The sequence below is a fragment of the Nomia melanderi genome, chromosome 14 (assembly GCF_051020985.1).
Source record: "Nomia melanderi isolate GNS246 chromosome 14, iyNomMela1, whole genome shotgun sequence".
In the NCBI taxonomy this organism is placed as follows: Eukaryota; Metazoa; Arthropoda; class Insecta; order Hymenoptera; family Halictidae; genus Nomia; species Nomia melanderi.
The window spans coordinates 6,387,766-6,406,424 of NC_135012.1; the positions used below are offsets into that span (position 1 = coordinate 6,387,766).

The 18,659-nt window shown below is 43.5% G+C and overlaps 1 protein-coding gene across 16 annotated transcripts in view; it reads right to left on the reverse strand.

Annotated features, from left to right (window-relative positions):
- sei (potassium voltage-gated channel seizure) overlaps positions 1 to 18,659 on the reverse strand; it is a 142,403-nt gene continuing 123,744 nt past the window's right edge. For 12 of the 16 annotated variants that reach the window (XM_076373834.1, XM_076373828.1, XM_076373835.1 and 9 more), the window contains 9 exons: positions 17,836 to 18,172; positions 17,545 to 17,732; positions 16,284 to 16,408; positions 14,439 to 14,534; positions 13,897 to 14,037; positions 13,008 to 13,335; positions 12,414 to 12,491; positions 8,956 to 9,192; positions 1 to 6,891 (listed from right to left, as the gene is read on the reverse strand). In XM_076373834.1, coding sequence (XP_076229949.1) covers positions 6,558 to 6,891; positions 8,956 to 9,192; positions 12,414 to 12,491; positions 13,008 to 13,335; positions 13,897 to 14,037; positions 14,439 to 14,534; positions 16,284 to 16,408; positions 17,545 to 17,732; positions 17,836 to 18,172 — 1,864 coding nt within the window. In that variant the 3' untranslated portion in view covers positions 1 to 6,557. The remainder of the gene's footprint in view (positions 6,892 to 8,955; positions 9,193 to 12,413; positions 12,492 to 13,007; positions 13,336 to 13,896; positions 14,038 to 14,438; positions 14,535 to 16,283; positions 16,409 to 17,544; positions 17,733 to 17,835; positions 18,173 to 18,659) is intronic. The other 4 variants (XM_076373839.1, XM_076373837.1, XM_076373838.1 and 1 more) reach the window with 3 other exon arrangements.

Below are 18,659 nucleotides of genomic sequence, written 5' to 3' on the forward strand. Positions count from 1 at the left end.
TCGGCATAGTGAAAATATGTAATAAACATATTTTATGCAATATATGAAAACTTATAGATTTACACAACACGGCTTCGTCGCCACCCGGGACCACCGCCACCCCCACCATTTCCTGCTGCAAGCACCGTGTCACCCTTTCCTCTTCAATCGTCCGCGTTACACGTCATTTTGGTTCGAGCTTGTCGAACATCAATGAAGACAAATAAATTTCGTGATTGACCGATTCGCCGAGAGGAAACCGGTCGGTTACGATCGCAGTGAAACCGTTATCACAGACGTAATCGTTCGATTCGTTAGATCGTTTTCTAGAGAGACACCGAAACGTCGATCGGATAATTTCTATAAAATTCGACGAATTCATTGTTCCAACTGATCCGTTCTCGAATATGCTTGTTTCCCTTGTGGATTGTAAATAAATACTTGCAATTCAGACGAAGAGACTCGACTAATTTTTATTCGATCGAAGGGTGCCAGGTGAAGAGCAGGAATTGATACAAGGGATGGTACAAAAATCTGTTCCTCTCTTTCTCTCTCACGCACACGGCCACGCGTTCTCCCTTTCTCTCGCTTTCTCTCATTTCCTCTTGTTCTGTCTCGCTGTCACTCACTTTTTCGTTCGTTCGTTTTCTCTCTGTCAGCCTCGTTCGCTCGCATCTCACGCTGTCAATCTCTCTCAATCGTTCTCTCGTTCTTTCTCTCTTTCTTACCCTTTCTCACCATTTCTCTCTCTTTCTATCTCTCTTTCTCTCTTTCTCTCTCACTCTTTCTCTTTTTCTCTCTCGCTCTTTGTTTCTTCCGTTCTCTTGAACAAACTTGTTCTTGTTACGTGTTACAAATCAGTGCGCTCACCGTTTATAATCGATACGATCCAAAGTTATGTCATATATATACAGAACAATCTTAAATTGCGTAATCTGGGAAAAAACGCGAGTAAATTCATCTACCGCGGGTTAGGATTTCGTTACTCCCTCTCCTTTGGTTTGTTGTTGATATATTTCGCCGTTCTCTTCGCAAGCTCATCCGTCGTTGATCCGCTTAACATCTTTACAAACGAAAGACGCGTTCCGCGACGAGTGGTCCTCGATTAATTCTTCTTAGTTCTCACGAGATTGGATCGTTCGAACGATCTTTTTATAGAAGAATTCGGGTCGGAGTCTGATCTCGATCATCCTCTCGAAAATAACGTGTGACTTCTTTAATTGGAACGAATTTCGTTAACGCATTTGTTGCGGTTGTGGTTATGCTATTTATTTCGTTATTTAGAATCTGAATCTTAGGTTATCGCGATCTAAATTTTAAATCGTAATGAAACCTGTAATTAACTGTGGAGTACAGACTACAACAAACTTTTAAATTAAGATCCAAGAAAGTATTCACTGTATAAAATCGAATAAAATTCTTGCTTGAATGAAACCATCTCCGTTTCAATGAAATTCCTTTGATCTAGTCTTCGATTATCGTAATCTAAATTTTAAATCATAATAAAACCTGTAATCAACTGTACAGCACAGAGCACAACAAACTTTTGAATTAATCTCCAGGAAAAGATTCACTATATAAAATCGAAGAAAATTCTTACAAAAGAACTCATCTGTTTCAATAAAATTCCTGTGAACCAACTCTCGAAGACATACGTTACATAACCACCCGCAATCGACATCAATTATAAACATAAATACCGTTCCCCGCAGCAAACGCGTTAAACCAACCAACACCTACTAACACATTGACTGATACCGTGGTCATCGATGACCGGAGCTTCCAAATTGCTGAAGAACAATTACAATAAAAAACTTGACTTTAAATAAAAATATTTAGTAACACAAGTAGCTAGATCATAGAGTAACAAAACGCTAGAAATTCTCCTTGCAGTCAACGTGTTAACGAGTCAATCGGTAAACCCTACCCGCCGCATAAACTTGCCAAACATCCAAACAAATATGTACGTGCACCGAACAACGACTCAAGAATCGTTCAAACCGTTCCAAACGTTCGAGCTTCCTGTTTCTAACAAGAAGGAACGATTCTTAATGAACATCCTCGAGGAACACTCTTAACAGAATCTCGTCGCACAGCCTGGTCGTGACTACTTAATCTCGGTCCTGGCACGAATCTACCTCGAACAACATCCTCGCGAACGTGTTTCCATTTTCTTCATCCTCTCTCTCTCTCTCTCTTCCACTTTCATACACATACACACGCCCACCCAGACACACACTCTCCTTCTCGCATTCACTCGCTCTCTCTCTCCCTCTCTATCTCTCACTCTCTCACTCTCTCACTCTCTCCCTCTCTCTCTCTTTATCTCTCTCTCTCTCCCTCTTCTCGGTTCAGCCGCGGTAGAATTGAAAAGCGAGAGGCAGCTTCGATAAAAAACGGATACATTATATGTGTATGCGCATGTATGTACATACACTGCCGGCCACAACATCGGGAACCACTCTTCGATTTTCATTAACCACGCCACACCAGCGAATCCTTGTTTCCTCTGGCACGAAGCTGTTTCATTCGATTCAACTGATCGTTATAGTTCTTATTAGAAATCGACGCAACCGTCCGTTGCAGGGAACCTGGCACTCTCGTCTGAGTAGTCAGATTCTAAGGCGCACGCATTGCCCACACGAATGTTCTGGCATATGATTCGCTGAGTCGCTCACACGAATCGAGTCGCGCGAAGAGTGGGGAGAGCCGTTCCCGGACTCGCAATTGGATCTCTCGGAACGACTGTGTCCGCCCCAATGACGTTGCGAGTGCCAGGTTCGCCGTAACAATGGCACTCGTAGGTTTGTCGTGTTAAGAAGCGTAACGTGTCATTCTCAAGGGATTCCTAATTGTCGGCCGGCAGCGTACACGTCATCGATGACGGGTCGTGAGTGTCGCTCGTTACTTTTTCTTGTTCTTTTCTGTTTTTCGCTTAACATGCTTCCCCTTTAACTTGTTTCTCCGTCGTTAACTTCGTTCGTCCCGGAAATGTTAATCGAGATACCTAAAGCCATTCGTGCGAGGACTTTGCGGTCCATGAAAAGTTCGCTAGGTGAAAACGATGACGGGCGAGGAGCTACTCGACGATCAACCCTTTGCACTGTGGATCGTTCTCTGCTTGTCATTATCGGTTTACTCGAATCTCGCTTGTTCCTCGGTGTCTTGGCGAGAGCGCAAAGGATCCGGACGATCGTGGAGCCGAGAGACGAGCTTTAAAGGAATATTTAGAGAAATTAAATACACACTCTCTCGGAGGATCTCGCGCGCGGCTCCCATTCAGAAGAAACCCGCGCTCGCCGTCCCGTTCAGCCGGGGATAGAGTCGTGGCGATTAAAAAGCAAAATACTTTCCATCGAATCTGCGTAATTCGTTGTTACGATTGTAGCTCGATTACAGACTGGCATCGCGGACGCGAGTATTAGGATCTACGAGTATTAATTGCGACGGGCAGAGGTCGGTTCCCTTCGGTGAATGGGGGCTTGCGCGCGAAATTCGTCAGAATTCTTCCACCGTCTTTCCATAAAGAAACTATCATCCTCGTAGCATCCTCGCCGGTACGCCAGTGAGCGGAATTCCAGAACAGCAGTGACGTGTCTCTCTTCTGTTTACTCGGGTTCAATGAAAACCGAAGCTGTAACTTTGTACAAAAGATTCCGCGGGTTTCTCTGAACCGAATGATCTTCGAATACGGGAAAGGATAACATTGGTCGTTCACGAACGAACTTGAAGAAAAGGGATCGAAACGTTCTTTCAGCCTCGAACGATCACTGCTGCCCCTGGACCTGGACCATGTCGAACGTCCGCGTTCAAAGGGCAATAAATCCGTATCGTTTCGCCGTGTACCTAGGTGCGAAAATCCACGTGTGCTGCGTGTCACTACTGGTAAGTAATAATCAAAGATAATCATCTATCTGTAATTAAAAAGCTGCTTCTCGATAGCGCTGCGCCGCTGTTCCTCTCGTTACAAAGTAACTACGAGTCGTTTAATCGTTACATCGAATGTATCGGTATCATTTACAGCCTAAAATACTGAGCAAAGAACGAATAGATCGGCGATCGATTATCCGTGGCCGAGCTCCCTTCGCCCTGATCGAGATTCGACTCGATCGTTGCACCCCTCTATATCATCTTCAATTGATTTCATCGTCGTTCTTCCCTCACGGATCATCTCTATCGATGCTGTACAAGATTGATTGCGACGTCGGGAGTTCGTTTGATCTCGGTCATTAACGGTTCTACCCTCAAAATAGAATATCTCGGCAAGAGCACTACTGATTTCAATTGATATTTGATCTCGGTCACTAGCCGTTCGAAGTACGAATACGATTTCACGGGAACCTCAATGATTTCGAGAGCAATTTCGCGGTATATTGGGGGAGCAGCTTTTGAAATATTATTTTAAAACGCTTCTCTGACACGGTGGATCGGTTACGGATCGAATTTCAGACGACAGGGCTCGGTAGATCGTCCGCGGATCGCCGATTGCCGATGTTCACCCTTGTATCACTGCGTGATAAATCGCGTTGGGCCGGGTGAAAGAAAAGTAAAACTCGTGTGGTCGAGAACGAAAAGAGAGGAAGAGAAACCAACGTACGCTTAGGAGCAAATATACGATGAAATTCGAGAGATGCTTTGTAAAAAATTTGTTACAACGTGTATACGCGTCCGGGGCGACGCGTCCTCCGCGTCACGCGTACACACGCGCGAGCGCGCGCGCGTTTTTTTCCTGTTTTCCCCCATTTTTTTTTCCTTTTATATGTATAATATGTATAGTTATTTATATAATCGTTATTGCGCAGGCAATTGTTTACTCATCTCTTTTTTGTCGTTTTCCGATACCGTGCCCGGTACCATTTATTCACCGCCTCCTCCCCACCGCGCTTGCGTTTCTTCCCTACTTTATGGCAATAATAATATACAATACAATAATAATCGTAATAATAATAATAATCCTCGTAATAATATAACAATAATAATAGTAAGAATATTAGTAATTATCTAAATTCTCTCCGCAATAATTTTCAAATAGTGTCTCCGTTGCCTCGTATTCTTTCTCTCACTCTCTCTCTCTCTCTCTCTCTCTCTCTCTCTCTCTCTCTCTCTCTCCCTTTCTCTCTCTCTCTCTCTCTCTCTCAATCTCTCTCTCTCTCTGTCAATTTCTTTCTACGTTCCCTTCATTGTCACGTCATCCCCTTCGTCTTCTTTCTCCGTCTCCGCTTCCCGTTTGTCTGTATAAAGGACATTGCGACCGTTTTAACGTTAACGATAGGTGGCACACAGAATTCTTTCCCGTTTGTAAAATCTTCCCTCGAAGTTCACCTGTTCAGGCAATGCCCTTACCCCGTTCCAACATTACGCGAATATTTTCTGGACAGGTCGCGCGACGCGTGTATTCCACCCCGAACGATTCCGTGAACTCTCCCTCCCCCGCCCCGCTCGTCTTCGTCGCTCTCGACTATAAGCATTAAAAAACGAAGGTGCTCTCTCTCTCTCTCTCTCAGTCGATATAATTTTCATAATAATTTCAATAACTACGCGGTCTCACGGTGACGCGAAAAGCGCCCGGGAATCTCGGGAATTCCGCGAGCTTCTACGCTCTCCTCCCCTCGCACGTGTATCCTCTCTCTTCCCTCTGTTTCCCTTTCTCCGTCGTTTGCTCTGCGAAAATCGGATATCTCCCGCCGCCTTGTACTTTCATTGTTTTGTTTGAAGTTCACCCCCGCCACCCCGGCGCTCTTCCCTCTTGCGTTTTCCATTCGAATCGAGCGACGAAAGCATCCCTGCTCCGTGAAACGAGAAGATCCCGCGCGACCGGTTCTCCGAGGGGAACACGCGTGCGTGTGTGTGTGCGCGCGCGCGCGCGTGTGTGTGTGTGTGTGTGTGTGTGTGTGTGTGTGTGTGTGTGTGCTTCGTCGATTAGAAAAATGATCGATGTAAGGAGATAGCGTCGAAAAGGGGGCCTCGGATTCAATGCGTCTTTCCACGAGACACGCGCTTCTCGAAGGGTTTCCGCGAGAAACGCCGCTCCTGTCTTCCGTTCTCACACTTTTCCCCTCGGCTTCTCGTTCCTCGAGCTCACAATTCGTCGCTCGGACGACCGTCGGTCGATTTTCTTCTCAAGATCATGCGCGCTTTGAGGAACAAGCAAAATCATGGAGACGAGTGTTGTATACTCGGAGGAGTACCGAAGTTGATTTCTTCGTTATGATCGATCATTCAATATGAAACAGAAATAAGAAAGTCAGCATTCAAAGGGAAATGAAAACCAAAAGGAAAACAGTAAAACCAGTAGCATCGGTACCGCGCAGTTCACAGTTTTGTGCGAACGCCATCGCGAAATGGAATACACAACGAATCGAGATCGGGACGAATCGGACCGCCAGGGCTTCAGAAGAAAATCGAGCCGACGAGCGTTTCACATATCTCGGAGCCGCGCACGCTGGTTCGTTCGCAGGGAAACGGAAGGGGTCCACAGCCATCCGAATACGATGATCGGCCGCTCGACGACGCCTCGCCTCGCGCCGCGTCGCGTCAAGCCATGAGATTTGCTTCGAAACTCGGCGAGATCGTAGCCCTTAACTGCCGTGGTCCTGGTCTAGCTCGTCTAAAGACTCCAATCTCGCGATTGGCGCCTCGTTTATCGTGAATTCCCAGGACATGTCCTCGCTGGTCTGCCTCGAGGACTCCTGCCGTGGGCCAGACGCCTGACCCGTGCCCTCCTGGGCGATGGGTTGTCTGGTGTCCGAACGCTGACTGCTCGCCAGGTCGCTGGAACCACGGTGATTCGTTGGCTCCTTTCGCGACTCGCTGCTCCTGGGACGCTGGCCGTTTCCTCGGTCCGAAACAGGCACCACGCAGCTCCACGGGTCGTCGCCTTCAGGCTCCGACCGCTTGTTGAACGAGCTGTACCTGTGTTTCGATTGTTCTTTAGAGTATAGGAGATTTATGGTAAATTACGATGAGATTGTTTTACGATGAAAGCGCTTTCCAACCTTTATGCTACTACGCCACCGTAAAAAATATTTTTTCCGTGCATCCCTATTTTTTAACACATTGAGCGCCGGCGACCTGAGACATTTAAAGCATGAGCGCCGGCAACGTATCGGCCACTTGAAGCTCAAACGCCAGCCTATTCGCTTGTATCTGATCAATGAGTAGCCGAAGAAAATATTCAAAACATTATACATTTTCGTAAAATAGTACATTTTAATTGCATATTCGTCATATACAATTTAACGGAAATGAAAAATAGAAACAAAATCGAAATTTTTAATTTATAATTGAAAAAAGAATACAGTTTTTTATTTTTTGGTGGATTATTACATATAACAAACAGAAAACAAAAATGTTAGTATTGCGGGGCTGGCGCTCAAGCGATAGATTCAGAATCCCGCGTCTTCACGGGGCCGGCGCTCAATGTGTTAACAGTAACCCTTTGTACTCGGAAGGTGACTCTCAGTCGCCACTTGATTCGATATAGTAAAATTATAAAATCTGTGGGAATGGATGTGTTTGAGTGTGAGGATAGATATATTGATGAGTGATGAATGTGTGTGCAATAGATGAATGACGGGACTGTGTGTGTGAGCGCGTTTTGAATAAATGCTCAAAGCATTGGAATATTCTAGACTAAATTAATTTTCTCTATACTGATTTTTATGTTAATAATGTTCGTTTTTTATGAATCTAGAATATTCCAAATATACGTGAAGTTAATGCATGGTGATGAAAGAATGTTCTAGAAAGTGTGCGAGTGAGACAAGAGTATCTCAGTGTATAAATAGTGTGTGAGTTGTTTGATTTGTGAATTGTTTTATTGTGAGTTGTCATGAAATAATTATACAATATTGAAATATTGAAATATATAGCTTTGATTCTTAATTTATGTGTTTTTTTAGTAGTTCGTTTCAAAGAAGGTCGGCCATATTGTATTGAGGAATATTGTATATTTGTGGTGGAGAATTTTCGAGTGTAAAGGGTTAATCGTTAGAAGACAGAAGAATTGTAAAGTTTGATATTTAAACCTTTGCGGACGAATATTCTTCGAAATATACGAAACCTTTAGCAGATGAAGCTATGTTATATATCAGTTGTTTAAACAGTAGAAATAAAGGGAACTAGATGCTGGTCTCTTGCTGTTTGAGTAATTACATAATTTGTTTACGATTTAGTCTTTCAAATACGGAAACTTGATCTCACTGAAATATCAACATTTCAATATACATAGAATTTTTCTCTTTTCCTAATAAATTATTAACGACAAAGTTGTTCTGTTGATCACAGTTGAGAAATAAATCACAGGGCAAGGGTTTAATAAAGCGTGTGTGTACCATTTCCTATTAAAATTTCATTTAGTGTGTGAGTGTGTGTATTATTTTGCTTTTAATTTATTTCGTTTTTAAAGAAACACGGTCGAAAAAAGCCGAACAGCGCGATAGCGCTCCTTTTATTTCATGTCGAGAAGAGCCAAGCAGAGCGACAGCACTTGTCTTAATCTATGTTAACCCTTTGAACTCTGTAGGCTTCAATATCCCACCAGTTATAATATTAAATATGTTAATGAATCTTAAAGAAACTACCCTAAAATTATTAGATTTTCCACGCATCCAAATTTTCTACTAAGAAGGAAAATAAAAGATCGAAGAAATGTTATAGCATTCCCCATTTTCGCTAGGAATACTATAAAAATTAGTTGCAGTTGCTGATACATTGCAAAACAACCTGGAGTGCTAAGGGTTAATACTATTGTAAATATATATTAATTTCTAATAGGTAACGACAAAATACAAGATGTATTACTTGGATCACTTATACACAAAAAAAGTAGCGACGTGACGTACATGCGTCTGGAATTGCGCCGTCAGTTGTTTGTATCGTTCGAATGCGCTGGGTTTTCTCGACATGAAATCTGCAGAGCGCGAAAGCGGCGCGTGGCGCTCAAACGGTTATTTCCGTAGAAAACCGTGAACTCACCCGCTCCTGAACTCTCCTCTCCTGAAGGCGGCAGGTTGGCTGTGCCAGGCGTGTGGCAGGTGCGTCTGCTGCGCGGTGGGTGGCACCGCCAGGTCGACGGGTTGGCTCTGCGACCTGGTCGGCGCCGTCCTTCCGTTCAACGCCGACTGGAGGGCCGTCGCCAGGGCGGACGTGTCCGACGTCACCGTCAGACGAGACGTTCCCGAGGACGTGGACGTTGGTTCCCTCGTCTGCGGTCTGTCGAATACGGGAAATTCGAATGGGACGCGTTAATCGTTGGCCATCGAAGTGTCAGCGGCACTTCCGCGCGACCGCTACGAGCAGCAGCGTAAATTCATACTTTGAAGCACGTGATTTATGTACAAGGGGATTCGGTAGGCCTCTAATTCCTCTAAGTGTCCCGAACAGTGTCGCAGCTCTGGCTGATTGGGACTCCTACGGGATACCCTTTGGTAATCCGACATCGACATTGCTCGCGGTTGCTCTACGAGACACCTTCGACGGCGTCGAGCTTCGGCGGTAGTTTCTCGTTACGCTAGCGAGTGATCGAGAGGAGCAATTTACTCGGATGCTAAGAGGACTGCGGTAGGGTCTCGATAGATTCGGGATCGTCTTCGATGGGCACTGTTGGGAGACTGCTTGACGCCTTTGTTTTGTTTGTTGTTTAGATTGATTGCGCGTAACTGTATTACAATGATGCTCGTTTAACCCCTTCGCTACAGCCTCGTCGCGAAGTCCCTCGCGTAGAATGGATCACCGTGCCAAAAGTGGGAACATTGACACGTTGAATGCCATGGGTGTCACCGGTGACCCCAAGCAAATCGAATTGCTGTAATTCACTCAATTAAACGATGATTATTCGCAAACATTTCTATATTATAAATAATGCTATCCATTGCGGTGACATTCAGCTTGATGAACGTGCAATGATAATAATCGAATTGAGTCGAATGATTTAATATTGTACTTTTTCCATTTTGTGTACTTTGCTCTATGAAATCGTGCGGCGTTCAACGTGTTGACCCTCTGTAGGCCGAATTTTTGTTCATGATTATAACAAAATACATGCAGTACAAAATTAATACATATCTACATATGAATACTAATTAAAAACGTATTCAATAGTTTCAATAATTTCATCGAACGGATATATTTTATAACTTTCAAGTTACAATGACGTTAATCTTTCACGTCTAAGCGTATATAAGTTTAAGTTAACTGATTACTTAATTTTATTCACTACTTTGAGTGCAAAATGAAATAAATCAACAAGATGCCAATATACTGATGCATGACTTCAAAGTTGCATGGACTTACAGAGGGTTAACACGTTGAGTGTCGCACGATTTGCCGGGAAAAATATACAAAATGAAAATAATATGATATAGACTTATGTGATTGAATTGTGATATAGAGAAGTTTTCAAATCATCGTTTAATCGAATGGATTATAGTAATTCGATTTGGTTGAGGTCATTGATGATTTTTAGCGTTCGGGGACCTTTTGTCTCAAAACCGCCGTTGAGACACTGTTTTTAGAAGCAAAATGATTTGTGTTCACAAAAATGTGTTCGTCATTTTTCCATAGACGTATTTTTGTCATTGTTTATATTGTCTTAACTTTTGGTTCCATTTTTGTGGTCGGTGACTATAGTCACCAGTAGTAGCGAAGGGATTAACATTGATTTCTACACCTTTCTTGTTAATTATGGTCTTTGTACTATTGAAAACATTGTAAGGCGTATGTCAAGAGCAAAATAATTTAATTGCAAAGCGTGGGACGCCTTAATTGAACGGAAAAAGTCGAAAAATCGAGTCGGCACGGAACGTGTCGACGAATTTGAAATTGGCAAGGAATAATAAGAAAGATGAGAAATGAGCACATGGCTTAGTCATCAAGTGATCTCCCTACAGTAGTTAACACTAATCGTACCGTCATTTCGTATATATTTATTCCTGTCGTAACCAGTCGCATAACTAGTTACAAAATGAAGGAAAACAAATTAAAAGACAGATATTTCTTAGTGGGAACAGGAACGAAAGGAAACATAAAAATTGAAAACTGTGATTAATTAGACAGTATAGGAATCGATATGAAGTTAAATCAACGAAAGGAAATACAGAATGTTCGATCAAATGTAAAAGCCGGTCGTTTGACCGGTACGTTTAGAGTTAACCCTTTGCACTCGACAATATTTTTCGTAAGAAACATTCATTATTTTCTGACAAGATATTAACAATATTATTTGCAACTTACAGAAAGAAACATCTTGCACAAACTACGGGGCAGAATTGTTTTATTTCTGTTTCATGTGTTAATACCTTATTCAACATTTTATATTGAATTTTTCATTTTAAATTTTGCTGCGTCCAAACAAATGGCAACTGAGAGTCGCCTCTCGAGTGCAAAGGGTTCTCGAATCCTTTGATTGAATTGTTTGCCGAGAATCTCGGAGTAACGGAGCCAATTCCGTTCCGAGGCGAAAGTATCGAGACCGCACCGTGGATTCGCTAAACAGGACTAGCAGAACGTACGTACATATACGGTGTGCACTAATGAAAACTTATGTCCTACGTAAGTGGCAGCTCATACTCGCGAGAATCAGCTACTAGTATCTTACCTCGTTCCATCGTTACGGGATAATTTACATCGCTATGGAGGCAACATTAAGCGGTGTGTACATATACTACCGTGTCATGGCTGATCGTTCGTTTAGCGTGTGAGCTTCTTATAAATTGTAGAACAGTGTCGTGTGAAGATGAATGTTTCTTTATTGGGAGTACCTGTTTCACGAACGTAACGTGGAGCGAAGCTATCGTGTACGAGTGTCGAAGTCCAAGACATTTACCGAGTACTATAAATTGATGAACAATCACAGTGTCCACTGTAGCGTGTAAATATTCAAAAGAAAAGTGTCTAAGATGATTCGTTTAGGAATATTCTCGAACTATCTATGACAATCTAATTAGGGTAGAAGGTTAGGGCCAAGATCAGTGTACCGAATCGAGAGTGAGAAAAGAAAATAGAGTGTATCGATGATAACGTATGTATATAACAATGAAAGAGATCTAACGCTAGCACCAAACGAAAGGAGGAAGATCGTTCTAAGGTTATCGAAACGATTCGCTCGAGTGAATGTCGATGTCGATTATCGGTTCCAATTGATCTAGATTCGACAGAGAATCGAGAAAAAGAGGCGGCTCGAGCGACTGTGTGAATATCGTTCAAACGTACTTACGATACTGCGAGCAAAAAGGAAGCAGTATAATCAGCGAAATCGTTTCGTTACGTTTCGACGCGCACGAGCTAGCAAGCTGCGTTACTATCCGTTTGTTTCAATGCGAGCGTTTCTCGTATCGTTTGTGCATCGACTGGCGCCCGTGTCTTGCTCTGGCCTCTACTCGCGCGACACTGCTCGCAGAAAAAGGGTTTCAAAGAAGAGTAATGAGTATGGTCACCTTCGGAACTTGTCCAACCTTTCCAAAATAAAAGACGCCGAAATCAAATGCAACTGATCCAGGGATTTCGAAAGAAAGCTTTCCAAGAATAAAAACATCGATTACTTCCTAGGAGAAACAGAATCAATTTCTACTTTGACAAAAAAAAAAGAAAAAAAAAACAGAGAGACATGATCAACACATCGAAACAACACACGCTCGCACACGCACACGCAAGCTCTCACAGGTTCTCTGCGTCATCTCGAGATCGGTCGTGGCGAGAGACGTCTCGATGGTAGAGAGAGAAACGGAGAGAACGACAGGTAACACAGAGAAAGAGAAAGACAGAGACAAAGAACGAGAGAAGAGATATATAGAGAGAAAACAGTGATAGAAAGAGAAGACACAGATCATTAACGCTAGAACAGACAGACTGTCGGTGATCCGTGGGAGAGAAAGCGTCTGAATCTCTCTAACCTCCTTCGCTTCATTGCGAAGATCCAGAGTTGAAGGTACACAAAGGCAAATGAAACGTTACGAACCAGACACCGATCTTTCCCACGGTTACCGCGATGATCATCGAAACTTAACCGATCGCTAATCCCGATTATTCACCTGAACAAGCCGTGGGACGTGCTTGGCTGGATCTTTCCGTTTCCGTTGCTCGAAGGTGGCACAGTCGGTGGCTGTGGTTCGCTAGCCGATCGTTGGACCAACGCCGGAGCTCTACTGGTCTGCTTGCCGGTGCCAGCAGGAGCTGTGCCAGGCATCATCTCGATGCTGGAGCTCTCCCTGGACGAGTTGAGCGTCTGCTGAAGCAGCGTCAGGATCAACTTAATGTCCCCTGCCATCGAGTGCTCCAGAGAGGACACCTGGCGCGACAACTGATCTATTCGCGCGTTTATGTCTTTTATAGGCCGGCCTGGTCCACTCTGAAAGTCACCTGCAACCAACGAACAGCGAATGAAGACGGGTTCAATGGAGGATTCGAAGATCTACTCGGCCAATGGAGTCATCGGGAAGTAACCGTGAAATCCCGTATTTTGAACGTTTCTCAAGCATCTTCAGGTATCCTCTTTCGTCGGGGAAACGATCAAGCACGGTGCAAACGTTCCAATAGAGTGGCATACAATAAGCAGGCGTGAACGTGGCGTAATGTAAGGAAGACAAGTGTGAACGCGGTGTGAAGGTGGACAATTATGAATAGAGGGAAGATGACTAATGATCACGACGTGCGGCATCGACGCTTAACAGCGACAAGTTCGAAGAGGAAACTGCCAAAGGGAAATTGCGAGGAAAGCCTGGAATGTAGAAGAATGTTCAAGAAGGTTCGATTGAGATCAGCTTCCGGTTCGGAAGTGACGGGAAATCGAGTCTGTGGCATCAGTCAGTTATGGGATGCCGAATGCCGATGTAACCGTGTCGGTTTCAAATGAAAATCCTTACAAATAGGAAAGTTTTTTCGTGAAACATCGAACGCGACTCGAGGTTATGGGCAACCCACCGTGAGACTGCGGATGTTGAGGTGGCGACGGCGTGGTGTAATGACTGGACGTCGTAGAGGTCGCGTGCACCGCGTTCTGGCTGAGGCAGCTTTCACCGGCGGCCGAGCTCCTCCTCGCTGGTTTCGTCAACGGCGTGGTCACTGGATAAACACCCGGTCACAAAATCAGTATCGCCCGGGAAGGGTTAGAGGAAGTCTTTTTCCTCTATCCTCGAAATGTTCCTCGTATCTCCGAGATAAAAGGGGAACGAGGGTGGCATTTGGGGGATGGTGGAATAAAGAAAGACAGAGAAAGAGAGAGAGAGAGAGAGAGAAGAGAGTAGAGAGTAGAGAGCAGATAGAGAGAGAGAGAAGAGAGAGAAGTAGAAAGAAGGGAATTCTCTCGCGAGAATCATCCGTAGTACGGCTCGATAAACCGTGACCCCGTGTCCCTTGATACTCGCCGGCTGATTAACGTGCGTGAAACTTCGTTAGACGTGGCCGGGCCGACGGGTTTTCGGTATCGGTTAAAACTGTCTACACGCCATAGACGGGATACTTACTCTGCTTGGCGAGGTAATCGTGACTCGTCAGTGGCTGCAGATGGATCTTGTGCTGACATAGGTCCGGTATACTGCGCTTGAGATGGGTTAGCATGCCTGAACAACCAGGTTTCAAGGTGTTAACGAACTCGGGAGTCAAACGCAAACGCAAAGCTTAAACGCTGCACGCTCTCGACCCAATCGCCACTCGTTTAAACGATGATCTTGAGTATGTGAGCAACGATTTCGTACTCCGTTCGCAATTTGCTTTCGAGTCGAACGGAACGATCGGAACATTGAATTTACTAGATGTCAAAGTATAGACACGAAGGTATAAGATTGTTCGAGTTAATCGAGTCTTGAAATCTGTGCTGCTCGAGACAACGAAACTTGAGCGGATTGAACATTATGCTGCAACTAGAATCTCGTGCAAACTACGTATTGCTATCGTTGATATTTACAGAACCGATGTGACAACGCCTGGGTGTCGTAGCTCGAGCTTTCCGTGAGATTGTCAGACCGTTGTGTCAGTGAGAGAGAAAAAGAGAGAGAGGGAGAGGGAGAGAGACAAAGAGAGAGAAAGAGAGAGAGAGAAAAAGAAGGAAAGAGAGAGAGAGAGAAACAGAGAAAAAGAGAGAGAGAGAGAGAGAGAGAGAGTGACCCTTGAATCGTGGCGATTGGGTTAAGGGGATGTTTCAGAGCAGAGAAATGGGGGAACGCAAGGGACGAGACGGGTCGATCGTGGGAAGCTCGTGGTGGCGAACTACACTTGAAGACGAGATTCTCGATAAATTCTACGGAGGAATGAAGATCTTCATGAAACACGAGCAAGTGGAAAATCGAATCCAGATGAACCTGCTCGGAAAGTCGTAATCTAACGCGGAGGGGAGACAGAGAGACGATCGAACGTTCCCAATGAATTCTTTCCCTTTCCCTGATACCTGGAACGCCGAATATTCTACTAAAAGCATCTTTTACTCGTTCTTCCTTTGGTATATCAATTTCTTTGTATACACAGATGTTCCCTGTAGACTCGTAGACCGCGGAAATGATAAATCATAGTACAACGATACGAAACGATCTGTTTAGGGAACGTTTCCAGTCTATCCTGCCTTCGCTCCGCGAGCACTGCGTAATTAGAGCAAACTGTAATTACTGTGCTCTGTGACGCGGGGATTCGGAATTACCTTCTCGCAACGAAGTCGTTAATTGGGCCGGGGGTACAGTTCTCTCGGGGATTACACCGCTAAGACCGGTCTAAAATTCGTGTCACGAGTCGATTAAATCAGAGAAAAACAAGGGGGACAGGGGTTTATTGGTGGGGTTGTTGTATGTGGGGTTTTGAGGGGGGCGGGGGGCGCGGGGTAGATAAAGCCGAGCTTCTTATGTACACAAGTATGTCTCAAGATGCTTCTATCGTCTCTCGTATTAGGGATCCCTTGTAAATGGTAAGCGTCAAAGTGGCGGGCGATTGCGAAAAGCATGACTCAAAAAGTACCTTCTTGAATAGATTGGGATCGTCCCCACGTAATCGTATTTACCGAACTCTGCTCGGATTCGCAACGAAACCGGGAACCGGTTGTTTAAGGTAAATATCCTTTGCTCGAGTAATTAAATTAAATGTCTATTTGTCGTGCAGAGAACAACATTCCTCAGACAGTAAGGTAGAGGCAAACAAGAGAGAATCGGAAAAAGTTAAGGAATCTTATATATATATATGTGTGTGTATATATATATATATATATATATAAACGTGTGTTCGTGTGTGTGCTTGTGTGTGTATATATATATACACTTCGTAAGGTAAAAAATTAAGAAACCGGAGCGAGACCATCGCTCGCGATCGTTGATAATGATCGTTCTCACCGGTTATAGAGTTCAACGTCGAGCTTCTCTGCTTCGGCTCGTCGAACTCCAGGTTCAACGGTGTCACGTCCTGGCCGGCTTTGTCCGTGCTGAACTCCAGGATTCCATGACCGCTCGGTTTGTCGCTGGAAGTAAATACGATACGAGTGAACGCTGACGTTTGATTACACGTTGATTCTTCTAATCGAGAATATTCAGGAAACAGATGATTTTTATTTAGAGCTACTCCGAAACAGAAATAAGATTTAACCAGTTAACTGTGGAATTTAGTTGAAAAAACCTCTCGTTCTGCGTGCAGTAAAATAAAAAAATGGAGCGTGTATTCATCGAACGCAGGACGAATGCACGTAGAGTATATTTTAATGAAAGATCAAAGCGAAACAAAGAAGAATTACATGTTTATCTGAGAAAATAAAGAATTCATCGCTGAAAGAATTAGTATCATGTCAAGCTTTACGATGACGTGTATACTCGTCAAATAGTTAACTGGTTAAGGGTATCTACTACAATTTATGTTTCCTTCGAAAGGAACTGAGGCTTGATTAACACTAGAACTACCGGAGAGGTCAAAATTAATCATTTCTGATTGCTTCTTTAACAATTATTAAAAACATAACAGATCATTTTCTGAGAAATTACTATAGAAGTTGATTCAGCAATAGGCAAACTGAATTGTAAATCAATAGAAATCTCAGTAGTAGCACTGTTGGAGTCTCCATAGAACATTTCAAAAAGTCAGTTTGACTCTTCGGTAGTTCTAGTGTTAAACGCTGACTGTTCTAATCAAGAGTATTAACGAAACAAGTAATTTTCATTTAGAGCTACTCCTAAACAAGACTAAGATTTAAGGGTATCTACTAGAATTTTATATTTCCTTTTAAAGTAATTGACGTTCGTTTAAACATCGACTTTTCTACTTGAGAATATTAACGAAACTAAATTTTCATTTAGAACTACCCCTAAACGGGATTAAGGTCTAAGGGTATCTACTAGAATTTTTATTTCCTTTTAAAGTAACTGACGTTCGCTTAAATGCTCCCTTCCCCATTGAGAATATTAAGGAAACAAATAAGTTTCATTTAGAATTACCCCTAAATAGGACTAAGGTGCAAAAGGTTCTTTACTACAATCTATATTCCCTTCCAAAGGAATCGACGTTCGATTAAACGCTGACTCTTCTAATCGAGAATATTAACGAATCAAATAATTTTTATATAAAACTACCCCTAAATGGGACGAAGATCTAGAAGTATCCACTCACTATTCTTCCTGTTCACCCTGCAGGGAGTCTTGTCGATCGGTGGGGATAAGATTGGTGCCGGGACCTCCCCCGAGTCCTCGGCGGTATCTTGGTGGACGGAAAGCGAATCTCCTAGCGTCGACTTCGACGTCCGTTGGAGTGCTGACAGGAAATTTTGCAGACATCGGGTCCACGCCAGCTTGTTCCTCCTAAAAATGAAAATGAATCAGTGTAAGTAACGGAACGTTTCGCTCGCGATGTATTTTAGATTTCAATGCGGTCAAGTCTCGAATGGAAAATCGATGGACGTACGTCTCGAAGATTAAAAGTGATCTCGAGATTCTGGCTGAAGTGGTTCGAGAATTCCGGATAAAGGGCCAGAACGTCCAACAGATCGTCCCTGTGTATCTTGTGCAGATCACAGTAGGTCAGAGCGCGCACGTTGCACGACGATTTGCCGACGGTCGGATAGATGCAAGGATTCTCGCCGAATATGTCGTCCTTGCCCAGGATCGCCATCATCAGGTCGCCCTTTAATATCTCTATGCTGCCGCGCGATATGAAGTACAGGGACGTGAGCACGTCACCGCGATGAACCAACGTGTCGCCTGGCGGTGCGTGGGTGGTTTTAAACTTTAAAGATAACGCCCTGGCCGCAACAAAGGAAAACATTATCGTTCAAACATTAAGTCGATTGAATTCGAATTGCTAGATTGCGGATTTTCATGCGTTTATCGGCCATTTGAAAATACAAAGTTCTTTTACTTTCTGTTTCCTGTTCCTTGTGCTGTCTTTATAATTCAATTATTAAAGATAACTGATCATTGTTATTAAATTAATCATTGTTTGAAACGTCTTGTATGCATTACAGAGGTTTTAATTTGAAAAAGGTACTGCACGCTTAAATTTTAAAAATAAGCCCTGGTCGCAACAAAGGAAAACACGATCGAAAACAGTATCGACTGAATGCGGATTACTAGATTGTGAATTTTCATGCGTTTATCACTCATTCGAAAATACAAAGTTGTTTTACTTTCTGTTTCCTGTTCCTTGTGCTGTCTTTATAATTCAATTATCAAAAATAACTGATCATTGTTGTTAAATTATTCATTGCTTGATACGTCTTGTATGCTTTG